At 41.5% G+C, this 21,225-nt stretch overlaps 1 protein-coding gene across 1 annotated transcript; it reads left to right on the top strand.

Moving 5' to 3' along the window:
• The first annotated feature begins 10,326 nt into the window (after positions 1-10,326).
• Positions 10,327-21,225, top strand: LOC112218915 (neuroepithelial cell-transforming gene 1 protein-like). Its single transcript, XM_042301816.1, has 13 exons — positions 10,327-10,644; positions 11,910-11,976; positions 13,573-13,638; positions 14,153-14,218; positions 14,469-14,576; positions 14,776-14,943; positions 16,292-16,354; positions 16,438-16,534; positions 17,447-17,523; positions 18,035-18,292; positions 18,449-18,619; positions 18,830-19,016; positions 19,465-21,225. Exons 1-13 carry the CDS (start codon positions 10,520-10,522, stop codon positions 19,845-19,847), a joined length of 1,836 nt encoding a protein of 611 aa, XP_042157750.1. The 5' UTR covers positions 10,327-10,519; the 3' UTR covers positions 19,848-21,225.

The following is a 21,225-nucleotide window of genomic DNA, read 5'->3' on the forward strand; positions in this document are numbered from 1 at the left end:
CCATGTACTGCTCCTCACTCCTCCTGAAGTAAATGGTAACCTACCCTCGTGTGTATCCAGGAAATACGACCCATTGTATTGCTAGAATGCAAGCTGGCAGAATATCTCCATGACGCATCCTCTTTGTTTCCCTGTTCAGGTTTTCATCACAACCGTTTTGGTTTCTGAATAGGTCATGTGACCAGGCCACACTCCCTGTTCTCTATCCTTTCATTTTTAGAATGGGACATGACATGCAAGACAGTGAAATGAGAGAATTAGGACAGTTTCTCTCTCTCTCTCTCTCCAACCCGTGACCAAGGTAACCTGTGATCTCTCTACTTCCTTTAATAACAAGCCGGTCTCAGCCAGGCCATCGCATTGCTCTGTAATCCACAAATAACCTACCACACCCACTGTCTGCAGACAGTGACCTCTTCTGGCAGAATGAAGAACATTTCACAGTAAAAATACAGAGCACTGAAGGTGCACTGAGTAACTCCCCCCAGAAGCTGGTTTCCTATGGTGGTTTAGATGTGAGTTCCCTGGTCTAGCACCATATGAAATCAGTGTTCTGGGAGGCAGATTAGCAGCTCATGGAAACAGACCAAATTGTAGTTTACACGTATATGATATATAGTGATGTATGGTGTATATGGTAAGTACAACCGCATGAAGTGTTTCATTGCAATTTTGTAATAAAGTTATTTCTGCCTTGATAACTATGTTATTAGTTTGGCTACTTTCTGTATAACCTCTAAAGTTATTAAAGGGAACACATGATACCAGTGTGTATGACTCCTTTATTTATGGTTGTAGTCTCTGTTGTTGTTTATTCCTGTACTCTCTCTGTTGTTGTTTATTCCTGTACTCTCTCTGTTGTTGTTTATTCCTGTACTCTCTCTCTGTTGTTATTTAATCCTGTACTCTCTCTGTTGTTGTTTATTCCTGTACTCTCTCTCTGTTGTTGTTTATTCCTGTACTCTCTCTGTTGTTGTTTATTCCTGTACTCTCTCTGTTGTTATTTAATCCTGTACTCTCTCTCTGTTGTTATTTATTCCTGTACTCTCTCTGTTGTTATTTATTCCTGTACTCTCTCTGTTGTTTATTCCTGTTGTTTATTCCTCTCTCTGTTGTTGTTTATTCCTGTACTCTCTCTCTGTTGTTGTTTATTCCTGTACTCTCTCTGTTGTTGTTTATTCCTGTACTCTCTCTGTTGTTATTTAATCCTGTACTCTCTCTGTTGTTGTTTATTCCTGTACTCTCTCTGTTGTTGTTTATTCCTGTACTCTCTCTGTTGTTGTTTATTCCTGTACTCTCTCTCTGTTGTTGTTTATTCCTGTACTCTCTCTCTGTTGTTGTTTATTCCTGTACTCTCTCTGTTGTTGTTTAATCCTGTACTCTCTCTGTTGTTATTTATTCCTGTACTCTCTCTCTCTCTCTCTCTCGTTGTTTATTCCTGTACTCTCTCTGTTGTTGTTTATTCCTGTACTCTCTCTGTTGTTATTTAATCCTGTACTCTCTCTGTTGTTGTTTATTCCTGTACTCTCTCTCTGTTGTTGTTTATTCCTGTACTCTCTCTCTGTTGTTGTTTATTCCTGTACTCTCTCTGTTGTTGTTTATTCCTGTACTCTCTCTGTTGTTATTTATTCCTGTACTCTCTCTGTTGTTATTTATTCCTGTACTCTCTCTGTTGTTGTTTATTCCTGTACTCTCTCTCTGTTGTTGTTTATTCCTGTACTCTCTCTGTTGTTGTTTAATCCTGTACTCTCTCTGTTGTTATTTAATCCTGTTTATTCCTGTACTCTCTGTTGTTATTTATTCCTGTACTCTCTCTCTCTGTTGTTGTTTATTCCTGTACTCTCTCTGTTGTTGTTTATTCCTGTACTCTCTCTGTTGTTGTTTAATCCTGTACTCTCTCTCCGTTGTTATTTAATCCTGTACTCTCTCCATTGTTATTTATTCCTGTACTCTCTCTGTTGTTATTTAATCCTGTACTCTCTCTGTTGTTTATTCCTGTACTCTCTCTCTGTTGTTGTTTATTCCTGTACTCTCTCTCTGTTGTTGTTTATTCCTGTACTCTCTCTGTTGTTGTTTAATCCTGTACACTCTCTGTTGTTATTTAATCCTGTACTCTCTCTGTTGTTGTTTATTCCTGTACTCTCTCTGTTGTTATTTATTCCTGTACTCTCTCTCTCTCTGTTGTTGTTTATTCCTGTACTCTCTCTGTTGTTGTTTATTCCTGTACTCTCTCTGTTGTTATTTAATCCTGTACTCTCTCTGTTGTTGTTTATTCCTGTACTCTCTCTCTGTTGTTGTTTATTCCTGTACTCTCTCTGTTGTTGTTTATTCCTGTACTCTCTCTGTTGTTATTTAATCCTGTACTCTCTCTCCGTTGTTGTTTATTCCTGTACTCTCTCTCTGTTGTTATTTATTCCTGTACTCTCTCTCTGTTGTTGTTTATTCCTGTACTCTCTCTGTTGTTGTTTATTCCTGTACTCTCTCTGTTGTTTATTCCTGTACTCTCTCTCTGTTGTTGTTTATTCCTGTACTCTCTCTCTGTTGTTGTTTATTCCTGTACTCTCTCTGTTGTTGTTTAATCCTGTACTCTCTCTGTTGTTGTTTATTCCTGTACTCTCTCTGTTGTTTATTCCTGTACTCTCTCTCTGTTGTTGTTTATTCCTGTACTCTCTCTGTTGTTGTTTATTCCTGTACTCTCTCTGCTGTTGTTTAATCCTGTACTCTCTCTGTTGTTATTTATTCCTATACTCTCTCACCTTCATTGTCTCCACCAAGTCTGTCCCTAAACAATTTGATTTGCTGGGTTTAAGCATTACATTTTCAAATAGCTCTTTGTTGACAGTTGCTGGGTGCTATCGTCCTCTATCAGCACCGGCCTGTACCCTACCTGCCCTAAGCTCTCTCCTGGCCCTTTACACGCTAAGTCTGAACTTGTCCTGCTAGGTGACCTAAACTGGGACATGCTTAAACAACCTGACCAAGTCCTAAATCAATGGGACTCCCTAAATATTTCTCAGATTATTACTGATCCCACAAGGTATGACTCTAAACACCCAGAAAAGGCAACTCTCCTAGATGTCATCCTCACAAATAATCCTGATAGGTATCAGTCTGGTGTTTTCTGTAATGACCTTAGTGATCACTGTTTTACAGCCTGTGTTCGTAATGGCTGCTCAGTGAAATGACCTGTCCTGATTTGTGATAGATGCTTGCTAAAAAACTTTAATGAGCAAGCCTTCCTTCATGAACTGGCTTCTGTAAATTGGTATAGAATCAGCTTGATCCCCTCTGTCGTGGAAGCTTGGACCTTGTTTTTTGATATTTTCAGTGGTATTGTTAAACAAACACACCCACATAAAGAAAATGAGCATTAAAAACAGGTTTAGCCCCTGGTTCGACCGTGATCTGGCAGTTACTCCTCCTCAAGAATTCCATTTAGGGAAAGGCTCAGCACACATACTCAGGGTGACTGGCTCTCGTTCAGGCAAATGAGAAATAAGTGCACTCAGGCTATCTGGAAGGCCAAAGTTAGTTACTTTAAGGAGCAGTTCTCTCTCTGTGGGTCTAACCCCAAGAAGTTCTGTAAAACGGTTACAGTGAAACCTCCTCACAGCTGCCCATGTCCCTTAATGTTGATGTGGTTGTTACTGACAAGGAGCACGTGGCTGAGCTCTTTAATCTCCACTTCATTAAATCCTATTTGACTCAGCAATTTTTTTATTTTATTTTTCCTTTATTTAACTAGGCAAGTCAGTTAAGAACAAATTCTTATTTTCAGCCTAGGAACAGTAGGTTAACCACTAGGCTACCCTGCCGCCCCTGCAATGCCTCATTGCCTGTCTTTCATTTCTTCATCTCCAACCCCTTATAATGTGACAAGCCCTGATGCTCTTCCCTCTTTCCCCCCCTGCCCCACTACAAAGTTTCTCCCTGCAGGCAGTCACTGAGTCCGAGGTACTAAAGGAGCTCCTTAAACTTGACCCCCCCAAAAAAACATCTGGGTCAGATGGTTTGGATCCTTTGTTCTTTAAGGTTGCAGCCCCTATCATCGCCAAGCCTATCTCTGACCTTTTTAACCTGTCTCTACTCTCTGGAGAGGTTCCCATTGCTTGGAAGGCAGCCATGGTTGTTCCTTTATTTAAAGGGGGAGATCAAGCTGATCCTAACTGTTATAGGCCTATTTCTATTTTGCCCTGTTTATCAAAAGTGTTGGAAAAACTTGTCAATAATCAACTGACTGGCTTTCTTGATGTCTATAGTATTCTCTCTGGTGTGCAATCTGGTTTTTGCTAAGGTTATGGATGTGTCACTGCAACCTTAAAAGTCATAAATTATGTCACGATTGCCTTTGATTCTAAGCGATATTGTGCTGCTATTTTTATTGACTTGGCCAAAGCTTTTGATACGGTAGACCATTATATTCTTGTGGGCCAGCTAAGGAGTATTGGTGTCTCTGAGGGGTCTTTGGCCTGGTTTGCTAACTACCTCTCTCAAAGAGTGTGGTGTATAAAGTCAGAACATCTGCTGTCTCAGCCACTGCCTGTCACCAAGGCAGTACCCCAAGGCTCAATCCTAAACCCCACTCTCTTCTCAATTTACATCAACAACATAGCTCAGGCAGTAGGAAACTCTCACATCCATTTATACACAGATGATAGTCTCATTCTTAGCTGGCCCCAATCCCGGATTTTGTGTTAACTGCTCTACAACAAATCTTTCTTAGTGTCAACAAGCTTTCTTTACAATTAACCTTGTTGTGAACACCTCCAAAAGAAATGTAAGAAGGTTTGGTAAGACGAATTCCCCTCTTCCCACAGGTGTTATTACTACCTCTGAGGGTTTAGAGCTTGAGGTAGTCACCTCATACAAGTACTTGGGAGTATGGCTAGACGGTACACTGTCCTTCTCTCAGCACTTATCCAAGCTGCAGGCTAAAGTTAAATCTAGACTTGGTTTCCCCTAGTGTAATCGTTCCTCTTTCACCCCAGCTGCCAAAATAACCCTGATTCAGATGACCATCCTACCCATGCTAGATTACGGAGATGTCATTTAAAGAAATAATACAATGTCCTCTCTTGAACAGCTTTTCCAATTAGCCCTAATTTGAAGAGTGAGTGGTTACAAAATTGATTGGACACACCTAGTAAGCAATACTATACACATTAAAAAGTGAAATACTGTAGCTTACGTTAAAATAAAAATACACCTCCAAGCTAGAATTATCAGAACACTTAGAAAGGTAGTTCTAACCTTAAATATGACTGGGAGAAGTGTCAAGAATACGAAAGCAATATATTCCATAGTACACTAGAACACAGCAAAACATGAACAACAACAGTCTAAACATAGCTGAGGGCAATTGAGCAAAATGTCCACTAGATGACAGCAAATGGACCAATCACGACCCTACAGGAAGGGTGAGAAATCCCTATCTTCATTTAAACCAGGGTACTTAGTGGCCTGTAGTTGGTAAATCCATATATTCATTTAAACCAGGGTATTTAGTGGCCTGTAGTTTGTAAATCCAAAAACGTTCCCTTTGGTTTAGTTGTTTAAGAGGGTCCTCTTTTCTAATAGAGGCCGGAACATGATCAATACCCATAGTTTGTAGGGAGGCAGGGTTGCCATGGTGTACGGACTTGTAGTGCCTTGCCATGGGGTAGGATCATTTGAACCTTTTTGATCAGAGTAGAGGTGCTGATCTAGGATCAGTTTAACCATTTTGATCAGAGTAGAGGTGCTGATCTAGGATCAGTTTAACCTTTTTGATCAGACTAGAGGTGCTGATCTAGGATCAGTTTAACCTTTTTGATCAGAGTATAGGTGCTGATCTAGGATCAGTTTAACCTTTTTGATCATGCTGATCTTAGATCAGCACTCCTTCTCTGAGAGGAGGTTAAACTGATGGGCCCCACAGGTCAGGAAATTGTTAACTTCCCACGTCATGCAGTTTATCAAAACACTTCTTGTGATGTTTTCCCATGTTGTGGTACGACTACAATACAACAAGCGATGTTAAAATGTTTACCAGAGGGCCAACATGTCCTTTCCTAATCTCCATTGTCTAATCTAGATGGGCCTAGCAATGATTGCTTGTCTGGGCCAATTATTTAGGCAGAAATGAATGCAAGAGCTGTTCTCCAGGATTACATCATCAAAATTCTTCACATTTCAGCATCCGCTGTTATCCTTTGTCTAATACTGATGAGCCTCTGGTTACTGTAGGCCTACCACACTGTCTCTGAGAGTTTGTAGAATACATAATAGGATTGTTATTGTAGACAATGCAATGCTGAATAATATCAGGTGAAACACTGTCTGAAATGGCACCCTATTCACTATGGTCATAGGGTCTGGTCAAAAGTAGTGTACTATGTAGGTAATAGCGTGTAATTTCAGACACAACCACTCTTTGTCACATGCTGGCATTCTGTAATATTCGTAAGAAAACTGAAAACAGACTATTTCAAATCTACACGTCTTTGTTCTTGGAAAAGATTAGTTCTTCGCTCCTCAACCCGAATCTATTCTAATGTCCTTGAATTACACACAGTATTAACATGTACTGTGTGTTCTCTCTGTACCTCATAAATCTGATGTGTGTCCTTTTGTTTCATAAACGGCCTTGGGGTATGAATGATTTCATTTTGTAAGAAGACTTTCTCTTTCTCTTCTGCTAGACTTAAAGTGATGTCATGCAAACGGTTGGTACTAAACACATTTCTATGTCTATGTGATGATGACCCTGTAATCATATTATGTGATTTTATTAACATAATTTCCTTGACTTTGCCTCATACATCTAATAGAATGGATCCTGCTTTTTCATAAACAACCATATTATGACCAAATGGGAGTAATGATGAGGGGTTTGGGATTTTATTTTAAACTGTTGGCAACAACTCCAACATATTAAATGCAGCACTATTATACAGTATAACGTTGGCTGTCTGTGGTCCAATCATTGAGAAATTCAATTAACCTTGAATATGTATAAAATGCATGTATTACAAAGGTATAGTAGGCTCACATTTTAATATAAACTCTACATTTGGTTTGAATAGCAAATGGGTTTGAATTTGATTACATTGGTATAGGCCATCATCAGAAAGAGTGAGGCAGGCCTGACTGTGTCTTCCAGTCAGGAGATGTTTTAGTGCTGTTCAGAGGGACATCAATTATCTTTGCATTGTTCACTGTGTCACATTTATTGGAATTCCTCTCCCAGTATTCACTGTTACTGTAACAGTTTCCCATGTTAGCTGGGAACCAATGGAATATTACAATGCACAAAGGAATGTCCCATTTGTTACCATCCACTGACCTACATGTACCCCACCACCACAACCACCCTCATTCAACGCTTCTTGTTCATTGTCCAGGGCCAGATAGTTACCATTAATTGGATCCTGAGACTGGTTTCAAAGGAAATACATATTCTATAGCATACTTTTCATAACTCTACAGGTAGGTATTTTCCCATGCTCTTTTAGAGGTTGCACCTCACAACAGATCTAGGATCAGCATTATTTGTGTTCTATATGACATGTGTATCATTACATAGGTCTACTATCAGCAGTGGCGATTTTATTATGTAAATCTTGGTGGGGCAAAAAAAAATAACTAGGTGGGGATTAGGGTTGCAAAGGGTCGGACATTTTCCAAGGGAAGTTAAGCCTGGTAAATTTGGGGAATTTTGCTTAAATTCATCAAAAAGTTACCTTATAACAGTGAACCTGGTGCAGAGATCAACAAGGCCTATGGTGTCATCACTACCGTGTCTCGCCACCTTGGCCTGGATGAGGGCAAGGTTCTTGGCAGTCTGGCGAAGTACACTTCCAAGCAAGGGCTTTGGGTTGGAGATGCAATATGGCAGTCGTGCCCACATATCTCATCAGCCACCTGGTGGAAGGAATTTCGTGGATCTGAGGCTCTTTCCCCTGTTGCCTCCATCATCCTCCAAATCCCACCAACATCAGCCACCTCAGAGCGCAACTGGTCCTTGTTTGGGAACACACACACCAAAGTACGCAACAGGCTGACCAATACAAGGGTTGAAAAATTGGTGGCCAACCTGGCAATTTTGAGTTTTTTGAATCATACAACGAGCCATTCTCAACAAGGTTGGAAAGTGACAATGAAGATGAGGCCTCAGAGTCTGATGTTCAAGAGGTGGTCATTGAGGAGGTCCAGGGAGAAGACATGGAAACCTGAGATGAAGACAACCAAAGCTTTAGTTTCTAGACTATCATTTTACAGATGTATGTTGAAAACGTTTTTGGGAGATGCGATGGATCATTGAGGGTCATTCAATATTCCCTTTCTTTTGTTGTTCAGTGACATCATTCCATGTGAAGAGTCAACTCATTTAATTAAAGTTAAATTCGTAACTAAAATGTTTTTTTAATATATATCTATTGGAAGGATTTCATCATTTGTAATTATGTCTACTTATGATAAGGTAAAAGGTTTATGTTTCTGTCTCCATATGATATGGTACATAAATCCAATGCAAAAGACATCTACATTTAAATGGTATTAACATTAATTTGCATATATTTCCGTTAATTCCCGTTAATTCCCATATATTCCCGTTAATTCCCACGGAAAGTTTCCACCTCTAAATATTTTCCAAAATGTGCAACCCTAGTTGGGATTCATGCCAGCAAAGCCACTACACAACAAAACGCAACACTGAACAATACATTAATTTAATTGCACTATACGGTGACAAACGGTGCCCACAAACTGTTAGGGCCGACATAAAGCTGTCCCAACAGCAGAGTCCCAACACCTTACCACTGCTACACCTGGCTATCAGCGGAGCCTTGTCTGGCAGCGAAACAGTTTATTCTGCCTCTTTTACTGCCTTTAAAAACATAGCTGATATGGCTGACTTGCTTAAACAAATGTGGTTTCTACTGACAATTGAGATGTACGGACTAAGGCATAAAGGGGACGACAAGCGGATAAGAGGCAATCCGTCATTTTGATTAAGACATTAATGAGCGAGCTAGGACGGACATAGTCATATAACTATTTGTTCAGCACTTTTGAAATGTACAGCGACAGAATTCGAGCTGCAACAAACACTCAACCTGGACAGTTAGCCACTGTCACTGATTCCTTCCAAACCATTCATTGTTGAATTTGCGATTTCCAACTTGTTGTTTATGTCTAATGGCCTATGAGCATCGATACATTTTATCTATCATTTCTCTTCATTATTTATCTTCATATGTTAAGGATTAAAAAGGGTTTGCCAGTAGATTGTTGACTTGATTCATAATGACTGCTAGCCAAGATTTTGAAAGTATGTTGACATGGTCAGTCCAATCAAAGCTACTGTACATATAACGGGATTTGACGTCATTTTATCTGTGGCCAATGACCTTGAGCCTTCTTGGAAAGACACTTCTAATGTAACTCTATGGCAGCACCCAAGTGGCTAGAATTTCGTAACTCTTGTCTTAGACTTGGCGGTGACATTGTGTCCCCATGAGTGACAGAACACTGAGCCAATCACAGAGCACCATATGTTCTGCTGCCTTGCCCCATCATCACAGAAAGCAGTGAGCTAGGCTGAAACACCTGCATTTTGGAGCTGCCTTACTCTAGAAAACAAAAAAGAGAATGTTTGTATGCAGCTTTGTTAATGCAAACTGATATGTGACAGGTATAAATGCCAACATAACATGTAAAACAGGCAAGCCCTGCCCCACCTGCCTTGAATAATGGGTCACCACTGCATGGCATAGATTGTACAAGTGGACCTAAACCATTCCATAAAAATGAACCCCACACCATAACACTGTATCCCTCATTTACTCAAGTGTTTCCTTTATTTGGGCAGTTACCAGGATACCTACAGTCGGGAAAAGCGTTTGTGCAGCATGCAAGCTAAATATAGTTTGTTGCATTGTGGCCACATACATATACTCCATAGAAAGGATTTGTAACCTCTTACCCTGGCAATTTGACTGCTAAACTAATGGGTACTCAAGCAAATGGATGCCAGTCCTGATTTGAATGGGAACTGCCATCTATGGATTATATTTCTATGGTTGGTTGGTGTTGTCAATTTCAAAATACAATCGCGGGAAAAACGTACAGTTTGGAAAGCAAAATGCCTTTTGCTGAATAGAGAGAACCAATAGATAAATAAAAACAATTCTCAAGAACTCCCAATTTTTTAGCTAACAGCCGCATTGATCACTTAATCGGGCCATGCTTAATCCGGCCATGCTTCTCACTGAAGTGAATTTACTGAGAGACCGCCAACGTGCGTTTCCTCAATATTCTTTTCAGTAAATTAACTCCTCCCACTCGAAATCCTCAAGCTTTTCCCTCATTGGCCGATTTGTGATATTCCGCCATATTCAAACTTCCGCCGTCACTTTTGGTTGGATTGATCGATTTACTGCAGATTTCTTTCTTTCTTTCATCCATCCATCGTTGCAATTTCCATTGTTTTGAATTAGCGATATTAGCTAGCTTCCTACTACACTCAAACTCTAAAATGGAGGAGTCAGAGGTGGGCGAATTATCTGTGGAAGACGAGCCGAAGAGACGAAGGATTTCCTTGAAGAGGACGTCCACGGTCAACTCAGAAACCTCCCCCGCCACTGTCAACAACTCCAAAAAGTAAGAAGCGATGGGTAAATATTAATATATTAAATGTGTGTTTCTAGACTTTAAAAAAATAATAATAATATTCAAGATTAGCCCGATATGCTAGCCAGATGTGGAACCTAAAATGTGTCACATCACATGGTAAATCCATGTAATAATGGTTCAAATCAATAAAATATGGATTTAGGTTGGCCTTCATGTTACTGTGGCTAGTTAGCCAAACGTATCAAGCTAGGGTCCCCTGGTTTTAACGTATGGGTCCTGTGCTCTGTTGACATTTTCTAGTAAATTAGCCTCAAACAAACACTGCATCGTTAACTATATTTCTGGATTTGCTCTCTAGTAAGTTAACGTTAGAGTAGTTAGTTAGCTAAGTTAACATGTATTGGCTATACTAACTAGTAACGTTTATGTAGCTAACTAGTTTCGTTTGATTAAAACATTTTTTTAAGACAAAACAAAATGTGAAGTTTGAATAGTCTCAAATTTGCCTAAAATAGTTTAGCTACGTCCATAGCAGTACATCTGTGGACCACCCCACAGCCCTTTAGAGGCATCTGATGCTGAACTTACTATCAATCTCCTGAGGAAAGAGTCCATCAAAAGATAACATTGTTCTTCTATATCGGTGTTGTAGGTTTATCTAGAACACCTTTTCAGGAAAGTTGTATGCTTTGCCTCAAACATACTGACGAGACCACCATCGCATGTTGATTTTTGTCCGCCCACACCAGACGCGATCAGGACACCCAGGTTGAATGAAATGTCAAAACAAACTCTGAACCAAATATATTCATTTTGGGACAGGTCAAAAAGCATTAAACTTTTATGGTAGTTTAGCTCGCTTGCTGTTGCTAGCTAATTTCTCCTGTAATATAGAAAATACTCCGATAATTAATCCACAGATAAACGGGTAAACCGAGTAGGTTTTTAGTCATCTTTCCTCCTCCAGACTTCATTTTCTTTGGACTTTAATATGGCGGTTTGCAAGCTACATTGCAATACATTTTTAACTGCTTTTCGACCTGTCCTCCAATTTAATATAGTTTGTTAAGAGATTGTTTTTTATATTTCAACATGGTTGTCGTGTCTGGTGTGGGTGGACGAAATCAACATGTAAGTCTACACTTAACACCAAAAGTATGATTTGTGTGTGTGTCTGATTTGTCAAAGAGTCAGATTCCATACGCCCTAGGTAGGGGCATTTGGGTTGAGATACAGTATGAATATCTCAAATAGTGTTTTATTTCTACCTTGTTTCCTTTCTCTCACTGTAGACCTCCACTGTGCCGAGGGAGTTCCTTCACCTTTCTGACTCCAGGAACACCATGGGACTTCAGTCTGGTGAGTAGTACTAAACTAATGTAACGCCAACATCAATCCAGCATCTATCTCTGTCTTTCTCAATTACTACGAAGTCAGTCAATAAACTTTTAACACAGTACAAAAATAATTACTTCATTTATTTCAATGTGAAATGTACAGTTCCTTGTAAAATTATTATGTCCCTTTGTTTAGACAAGCCTAAGTTTAGACAAGCCTCTGCCTGGGGCGGCAGGGTAGCCTAGTGGTTAGAGTGTTGGACTAGTAACCGGAAGGTTGTGAGTTCAAACCCCCGAGCTGACATGGTACAAATCTGTCGTTCTGCCCCTGAACAGGCAGTTAACCCACTGTTCCCAGGCCGTCATTGAAAATAAGAATTTGTTCTTAACTGACTTGCCTGGTTAAATAAAGGTAAAATAAATAAAATAAAAAAGTGTAAGGAGTAAAATGTGGCTTAACAAATCACATAAGTTACATGGATTCACTCTGTGTGAAATAATAGGGATTGACATGATTTTTGAATGACTACCCCCCCCATACATACAACAATTGTAAGGTTTCTCGGTCAAGTATTCCAAGCACAGATTCAACTTCAAAGACCAGGGAGCTTTTTGAAAGCCTCATAAATAAGGGCAGTGATTGCTAGGTAACAATAACTCATCAGACATTGAATATCTCTTCACGCGTAGTCAAGTTAATAATTATGCTGTGGATTATGTATTAAACCACCCAGACACATCAAAGATACAGTCGTCCTGAACTGAGCTTCAGGACAAGAATGAAACTAGAGATTTAGTTACCATGAGGCCGTTGGTGATTTTAAACCGGCTACAGAGTTCAATGGTTGTGATGGGAGAAAACTGTAGTGACTCACAATAATTACCTAAATGAGAGAGTGAAAAGAAGAATACAAATATACAGAATAAAAAATATTCCAAAATATGCGGGGAGGAAAAAAACAGCAAAGGAATTCACTTTTTTGGTATAAAGAGAAGCTAGGTGGGGCTAAGCAAAGACTAAATCCTAGAAGAAACAGTCTGCATTCCACCAGACACTGGGAGAGAAAATCACCTTTCAGCAGGACAATGGACTACAACACAAGACCAAATCTATACTGGTTGCTTACAAAGAAGACAATGTTTTTGAGTGGCCAAATTACAGCTTTGACTTAAATCTGCTTGAAAATCATGAACAAGTTTAGAAAATTGCTGAATAGCCATGATCCCCAACAGAGCTTGAAGAATTTTGGAAAAAATAATGGATAAATATTGCACAATCCATGTGTGTAAAGCTCTTAGAGACTTACCCAGAAGACTCGCAACTTTAATCAATGCTAAAGGTGTTTGACTCAGGGAGCTGAATACGTATGCAACTACTATATTTGTATTGATCTTTTATTATTTTTCTTCCATTTTGACATTTGAGTATTTTGTGTAGATCGTCGACAACAAAAAAATACGATTCAATCCATTGTAAATCCCACTTTGTAACACAATAAAATGTGAAGAAATTCAAGGAGGTCTGAGTACTTTTGCAAGGCACTGTATATTCACATTTTTAAATCTTGTGAAGGTTAGCAACACACTCATTCTGTACACGTGTTTATCTTTCCCACAGAAGAGGAAACATAAAGAGCCCAAGGATGATGACACTGTCAGTCTGTCCAGCTTTGACCTCAAAGTAGTAAGCCAAGGCTCCGCCAAATGTTACAAGATTTCTGAGGATTAATACACTTGCATCACACGTCCCCGTCCCCCCATGTGATATATGTATGTACAGCATGCCAGTAGGCTATATCCAGCCCCCCCCATGTGATATATGTATATACAGCATGCCAGTAGGCTATATCCTGCCCCCCCCATGTGATATATGTATATACAGCATGCATGCCAGTAGGCTATATCCTGCCCCCCCCATGTGATATATGTATATACAGCATGCATGCCAGTAGGCTATATCCTGCCCCCCCATGTGATATATGTATAAACAGCATGCATGCCAGTAGGCTATATCCTGCCCCCCCCCATGTGATATATGTATAAACAGCATGCATGCCAGTAGGCTATATCCTGCCCCCCCCCATGTGATATATGTATAAACAGCATGCATGCCAGTAGGCTATATCCAGCCTCCCCCCTAACGGCCTTGTGAGCATCACTGACTGTAGTCTCAACCTTCTCTGGTACCATCTTTACAGAAGAGAAAACGCAAAGAGAAAAAGGAGGATGACGACACCGTCAGTCTGTCCAGTTTTGACCTCAAAGTAAGTCGACAGAGAGGAATGCCTCACTTCTAGTCCTTAGGAAACTTTGCTGTGTTTTTATTTTTTATGTATTTCTTACTTTTGGCACAAGCATTTTGCTACACTCGCAATAACATCTGCTCACCATGTGTATGTGACCAATATATATGAGAAGTGGAGTAAAGCAAATCGATAGGGTCGTTAGTTATATCCCCTGGGTATGTATTCAGATTGCTCTCCGTAACAATGATTTCACTCCTCTGTATTGCAGGAGCCCAGTAACAAGCGTGTGCGGCCACTGAGCCGGGTGTCATCTCTGGCTAACCTGATCTCCCCTTCCAAGAATGGAGCCGTCCGACGCTTTGGTCAAACCATCCAGGTATGGTATATATCATGCTGTCATAACTCCAGACAGAAGCCAATGGCACTTGACCTGATAGCATATCATTTTTGTTGTTGTGTGGATTTTGTTTAATGAACAGCAGGAAGTTATAGAGAAGGAGATTGACAGTAGTGGCACGGACAGAGAAGCCCGAGACCAGACTCTGGCGTGTCTAAATTATTACTCGTGTCCTCAGAACATGTCACTGCGGGGTGACAGCAAGTCGCCGGGGACGTCCCTGAAGTCGTGCAGTAAGGCAGCGGGCCCAACACCTCCCAAACGTAGAAACAGCACTCTGTGGTCTGAAACACTGGACGTTCACCAGAAGAGCACCTTCTCCACCAAAGAGATTAAGAGACAGGAGGTAACATACAACTGTAGCATACGTTATCATCATAGTTCAATGACTTTTATAGATAATGCGTTGTGCCAAGCATAGTATAATCACAATATATCATGCCTTATTGCTTTATTATAAACGGGGCGGCAGGGTAGCCTAGTGGTTAGAGCGTTGGACTAGTAACCGGAAGGTTGCAAGTTCAAATCCCCGAGCTGACAAGGTACAAATCTGTCGTTCTGCCCCTGAACAGGCAGTTAACCCACTGTTCCTAGGCCGTCATTGAAAATAAGAATTTGTTCTTAACTGACTTGCCTAGTAAAATAAAGGTAAAATTTAAAAAATTAAAATTAAAAACTGGGTGGTTTGAGCCCTGAATTCTGATTGGTTGAAAGCCATGGTATATCAGACCTTATACCACGGATATGACAAAACATTTATTTTTATTGCTCTAATTATGTTGATAACCAGTTTATAATAGCAATAAGGCACCTCGGAGGTTTGTGATATATTGCCAATATACCACGTCTAAGGGCTGTATCCAGGCACTCCAGCCCTTAACCGTGGTATATTGATCATATACCACACCTCCTCTGGCATTATTGCTTAATTATCTATATGTAGTAGGGCTGGGTGATATAGTTAATTTAATTTATTCTAATTGATCATTTAGCGCAATATTCCAAATGCCTGTATTGTAAGAATCACGTTTTTATTTAAACATAAATGTTTTTTAGTGTTTGTCTGCTTGTTCTCATGTTGCCTTGTCGTTCTCGCTCCTGTGCTGTGTGCCACCCCCCAAGCCCCCGCCGCCCACACCAAGCCCCCGCCGCCCACACCAAGCCCCGCCGCCCACACCAAGCCCCCGCCGCCCACACCAAGCCCCCGCCGCCCACACCAAGCCCCCGCCGCCCACACCAAGCCCCCGCCGCCCACACCAAGCCCCCGCCGCCCACACCAAGCCCCCGCCGCCCACACCAAGCCCCCGCAGCCCACACCAAGCCCCCGCAGCCCACACCAAGCCCCCGCCGCCCACACCAAGCCCCCGCCGCCCACACCAAGCCCCAGCCACCCACACCAAGCTCTGCCACCCACACCAAGCCCCTCCCCCTGCCACAGATCCAGAGCAGACACTGCTGAAACGTGCGTATCAATGAACATTGATTTAGGAAAATAAGACCACGTACAGCTAACAGCAACAAAATAAACCAATATGATTTTTAGGCCGTGTCGCCCAGCCCTAGTATGTAGTAAGGGGATTGATGTCATAGTTAGCTGTTTGTGTCTGAGTTCGATATGTACTCTTTGTCTGGTATGGAATAAATGATGAATTCAGAAGTGGGAAGTCTTATTGACAACATAATGTTCTCTCTAGGCCATTCATGAGCTATCCAGAGGAGAACAAGACCTTATTGAAGACCTCCAAATGGCACGAAAGGTACAATAAATTATTCAATTAACAAGTTTGTCTCTTCCCCTCATGAAGCTGATTGACCTTAGCTTTAATTTCTTGTTCAACAGGCATATCATGATCCCATGCTGAAGCTTTCCATCATGACAGAGGAGGAGCTAACTCATATATTTGGAGATCTGGATTCGTACATTCCACTTCATGAAGGTACTAGGTCTTCATCATATTCATACATTCTACTTCATGAAGGTACTAGGTCTTCATCATATTCATACATTCTACTTCATGAAGGTACTAGGTCTTCGTCATATTCGTACATTCTACTTCATGAAGGTACTAGGTCTTCGTCATATTCGTACATTCTACTTCATGAAGGTACTAGGTCTTCGTCATATTCGTACATTCTACTTCATGAAGGTATTAGGTCTTCATCATATTCGTACATTCCACTTCATGAAGGTACTAGGTCTTCATCATGTTCGTACATTTTACTTCATGAAGGTACTAGGTCTTCATCATATTCACTACTAGCCTTAACAGGGTTGGGGGTCAATTCCAGTTCATTTTAATTTTAGTTTCAAGAATTGGAGTTGGATTTTCCATTTACTTCCTGAATTGAAATGGAATTGACCCCAGCTCTAAGCATTAGTGTCAAAAGTGCTGCCAACTCTTTATTTGAGAGTTTTTGACTTCAGGTTTAGTAACCCCCAATACGCCCTGTGGTGGCTACTGGTTTAGTAACCCCCAATACGCCCACTGGTGGCTACTGGTTTAGTAACCCCCAATACGCCATCTGGTGGCTGCTGGTTTAGTAAACTGCCATACGCCCTCTGGTGGCTACTGGTTTAGTAACCCCCAATACGCCCTCTGGTGGCTACTGGTTTAGTAACCCCCAATACGCCATCTGGTGGCTGCTGGTTTAGTAACCTGCCATACGCCCTCTGGTGGCTACTGGTTTAGTAACCCCCAATACGCCCTCTGGTGGCTACTGGTTTAGTAACCCCCAATACGCCCTCTGGTGGCTACTTAACCAGTGACTACGACAATACTATTTGAAAATAAATATCCTCTTCAAATAGAGGGCTGATGGTTTTGTTCGTGTGCTTCTCCTTGCTACAGACTTGTTGGATAAGCTTGCAAAGGGCACCGGTCCTAATGGAACAGTTGGTCAGATTGGACAGATCGTCGTGGACTGGGTAGGTGCCTCCTCTCTTGTGTATTGGGTTTATGGTTATTATCTGTGTAATTGTATATTTCTTTCTGGCTATTTTTTTTATCGCGAGAGCTCGGGTGAGTAAGATTTCCAATGTATTAATTACACTTTGCAAATAAACTTGAAATGTAAAATCTTTCTCGCATCGCCAATATTTAGAATGAATGTGTTTTGTTTATTTATGAAATGTAGTCCCAGCTTCATGCTCTCGCCACCCCAATGTTGCCTTCATCCACAGATGCCATCTTTGACCTTCTTCTCCCTGTCTTTAGAGAGAGAGTAGTCAGCTGCCATCTTGGATCATCTTCTTCTCTTTGACTTAAAAAGCAGACATGTTTCCATGATCTGAAAATGACACTTGTCTTCTTCTCTTCCAAGTTTTCCTTGTCTGAATGCGTACAGGGATGAAACTCCTTTTCTTTCATTTCTTAATGTTTTGTGGGGGGTGGGTGAGAAAGAGAATGTGTCTTCATCACCCCCCTGTCGTCCTCTAGTTGCCAGGTCTGAATGCGTACAGAGACTATTGCAGTAACCAGCTAGCTGCCAAGGCCCTGTTGGACCAGAAGAAGCAGGACAGGAAGGTGCAGGACTTCCTGCAGCGCTGCCTGGAGTCTCCCTTCAGTAGGAAGCTGGACCTGTGGAGCTTCCTGGATATACCCAGGAGCCGGCTGGTGAAATATCCCCTATTGCTGAGAGAGATACTGAGACATACACCACCAGATCACCCTGACGTTCCCTGTCTGGAGAAGGCGGTTTGTAGAGAGCACCCACACTACCCTACGCCGCTCACATCGTCACACAGTTATCAGACACATCATAAGAGTTACAAATGGCACAGCCATACATGCTAATAGAATTCTTAATGTATTAAAAGTTAAATTGACTGAAGTGTAACACTGTGATTCCAGATAGCCATCATCCAGGGTGTGCTGTCTGACATCAACATGAGGAAGGGAGAGTCAGAGAGTCAGTACTACATTAATAAGCTGGAGTATCTGGACGACAGGCAGAGAGACCCGCTCATCGACAACTGCAAGACCTTGTTGTGTCACGGAGAGCTACGCAACAAGAGTGGCTCGGTGAGCCTTGTTCAGACACGCTGTATAGCAATATAACCTGTTCTGTATGGCTTTATGCCCCCTCCAACTAACATGTATCCAGGCTTTCTGTTTTTCTTCTCTGTGTACAGTTGATTAATCAAATGTATTTATAAAGCGTGTTTTACATTAGTAGTTGTCACAGTGCTTTACAGTACCGGGCGTGTTGTGATAACTCTGTGTGTTGTGTAGAAGCTGCACGTGTTCCTGTTCTCTGAGCTGCTGGTGCTGACGAGGCCGGTGACACGTCACGAGCGGAGCTGCTACCAGGTGTACCGTCAGCCCCTCCCCATCAGAGACCTGGCTCTGGAGGACCTGCAGGATGGAGACGTACGCATGGGAGGGTCATTCAGAGGGGCCTTCAGCCAGGGGGAGAAAGGTGAGTTACTGTTCCTTATGGGAGGGCCTTCAGCCAGGGGGAGAAAGGTGAGTTACTGTTCCTTATGGGAGGGCCTTCAGCCAGGGGGAGAAAGGTGAGTTACTGTTCCTTATGGGAGGGCCTTCAGCGAGGAGTGAGGAGTTATGGTCTGGGGCTCAATTGTTTCAATTAGACTTTCTTCAATTCCTTGTGTTCTTTTTCAAAAATGCGTTGGACAAGTAGATCTCAGGATTAAATGCCCAGTTTATGAGTTGCTGACACAATATCCTGTGTGTCGTTAACACCACCTATATTTTACTGGGTTCATGATCCTATTGGGACAGATACTGAGACCTAGGAGATGTGCAGTTTCTTCCAGTTGTGCTTTAGGAGGGATTATATGTGGATGTGTTTTACCAGGAACGACAGTTTCTATCATTTTTTTTCTCCTTCTCTCGCTGTCCTCCAGCTAAGAACGTGTTCCGCGTGACCTCCCTGGACCCGACCCACGGCCAGTCTCACACTCTGCAGGTCAACGACGTCTTCCACAAGCAGCAGTGGCTCAACTGTCTCCGCAGCGCCATCGACGCCCAACCTCAACAGCAGAGGGCGCCACTCAGAGATCAGCACAGTGAGGCTACAACCATGACCAGGGCCAAGCGTCGTTCTTCTGTGGTGTCCATGTCTGATATGGTGGGGGAAGGGGCAGATGAGAATGTCTGGCACCAGGTCGGTGAGCCAATCCTTGGGTGTAAAGGCACAGAGACAATCCCCGCGTCTGGTTCTTCAAGTAAAATCAAAAGAGAGTGGCGCCGTGGTACGCAGCACAGGAGGAAAGAGACTGGGGTTTAGGAGAACGGAAGAGTCCACGGAGCCTCGTGGGATGTCTACACCTGTACACCTTCATTCATTTGTATTTTTACTGTGTCTTCTTCTTCTATGGTGTTATGTTGGACTTCTTACTTGTGATATTAATGTGTAGGCTACTTGTTTGTGAATTTCCATGACACCTGTCTGTCAAGTAGTGATTTTGCATAAAAGAGTATGTATGACAATAGCAGTGATGTACCATGACGACCATGTAGTAAGCTATGTCAAAACCGTCCAATCACATCCGTCCAGTCTGTGCACTGCAAACCAATGAAATTGAAGAGTTCTGTAAATTTCAGGAGAAAAAAAGGTATTGGTTTACTTTACAGGGGAATGATATATGTCAACCAAATTGACTAAAAATGGTTTACAGCGATTATGAGAATTAGGATTTTACACCTTTTTTTTTTTAAACTTTTTTTTTTTTTTTAATGTTAAAATGACTAACTCTGTTTTTATACAAAATAGCACTGTTTTAGCTCCTAGAATAAGAATATATGTTGCTTGGAACTGGAATTTATTAACCACTTGATTTGATTTGAAGTCATTATTTCTACAGGGTTGGTCAGTGTGTCCTTCGTTACTATTAAAAAGGCCTGTGCTGGCTTTGTTGAGATGTTTCTCTGTGTCCCAAATGACAGCCTATTCCATTTTTTGGGGGGTTCAGAGCCCTATGTGGCCTGGTCAAAAGTAGTTACACTATATCGGGTTATGGGGTGCCATTTTGAGACTGGAGCCTCTCTTTCCATGCAGCACCATGTGTTGAGGTTGATCTTCAGTAGTGTACACAGTGCAGACCACATGCAAATATTAGTCAACTGTCTGATGTGTTGTTGTGGAGACAAAGGTGACAAAGGATGAAATGAGTATGTTGTTATGAGAAGGCTCGGTAACTTGTGTGCCGATTCTCTACCCTCCTTCACAAGGAAGTGTTCACTCTCTCACATTTTAAAAGTCTTGGATTAGTGTAAGTACGGCAGAATGGAGTTTCTAACATATTCCTTAAACCAGTCCGTTCCTTTTAAATCCGTGAAGGAGAGTGCGCAAGTGTAGGGTATGAGGGCACGCCTGGAGAGAAGGGTAGAGAATTGGACTGCAACTGAGTTGTATTAATGATGGGAAAGTAAAGGTTTCGGAATGGGTTCTCTTGAGAACTGGAGGTGAGAGAAGTACGAAACTGACACCACAATCAACCACAAGCTATGCTGTGTGCAAAGAGAGGGGGAAAAGTATCACTGGAATGCTTTGTATGGATAGTGGAAAAAAGGGAAAGACCAATTAAAGATTATGTGAGGGGAAAATCTGTGAGAAGCTACCTGTGTTCCTTTTCAATTAAAAGTAAAGAGCTTTGATGTTTTAA

This window comes from Oncorhynchus tshawytscha, linkage group LG19, assembly GCF_018296145.1.
Source record: "Oncorhynchus tshawytscha isolate Ot180627B linkage group LG19, Otsh_v2.0, whole genome shotgun sequence".
In the NCBI taxonomy this organism is placed as follows: domain Eukaryota; kingdom Metazoa; phylum Chordata; class Actinopteri; order Salmoniformes; family Salmonidae; genus Oncorhynchus; species Oncorhynchus tshawytscha.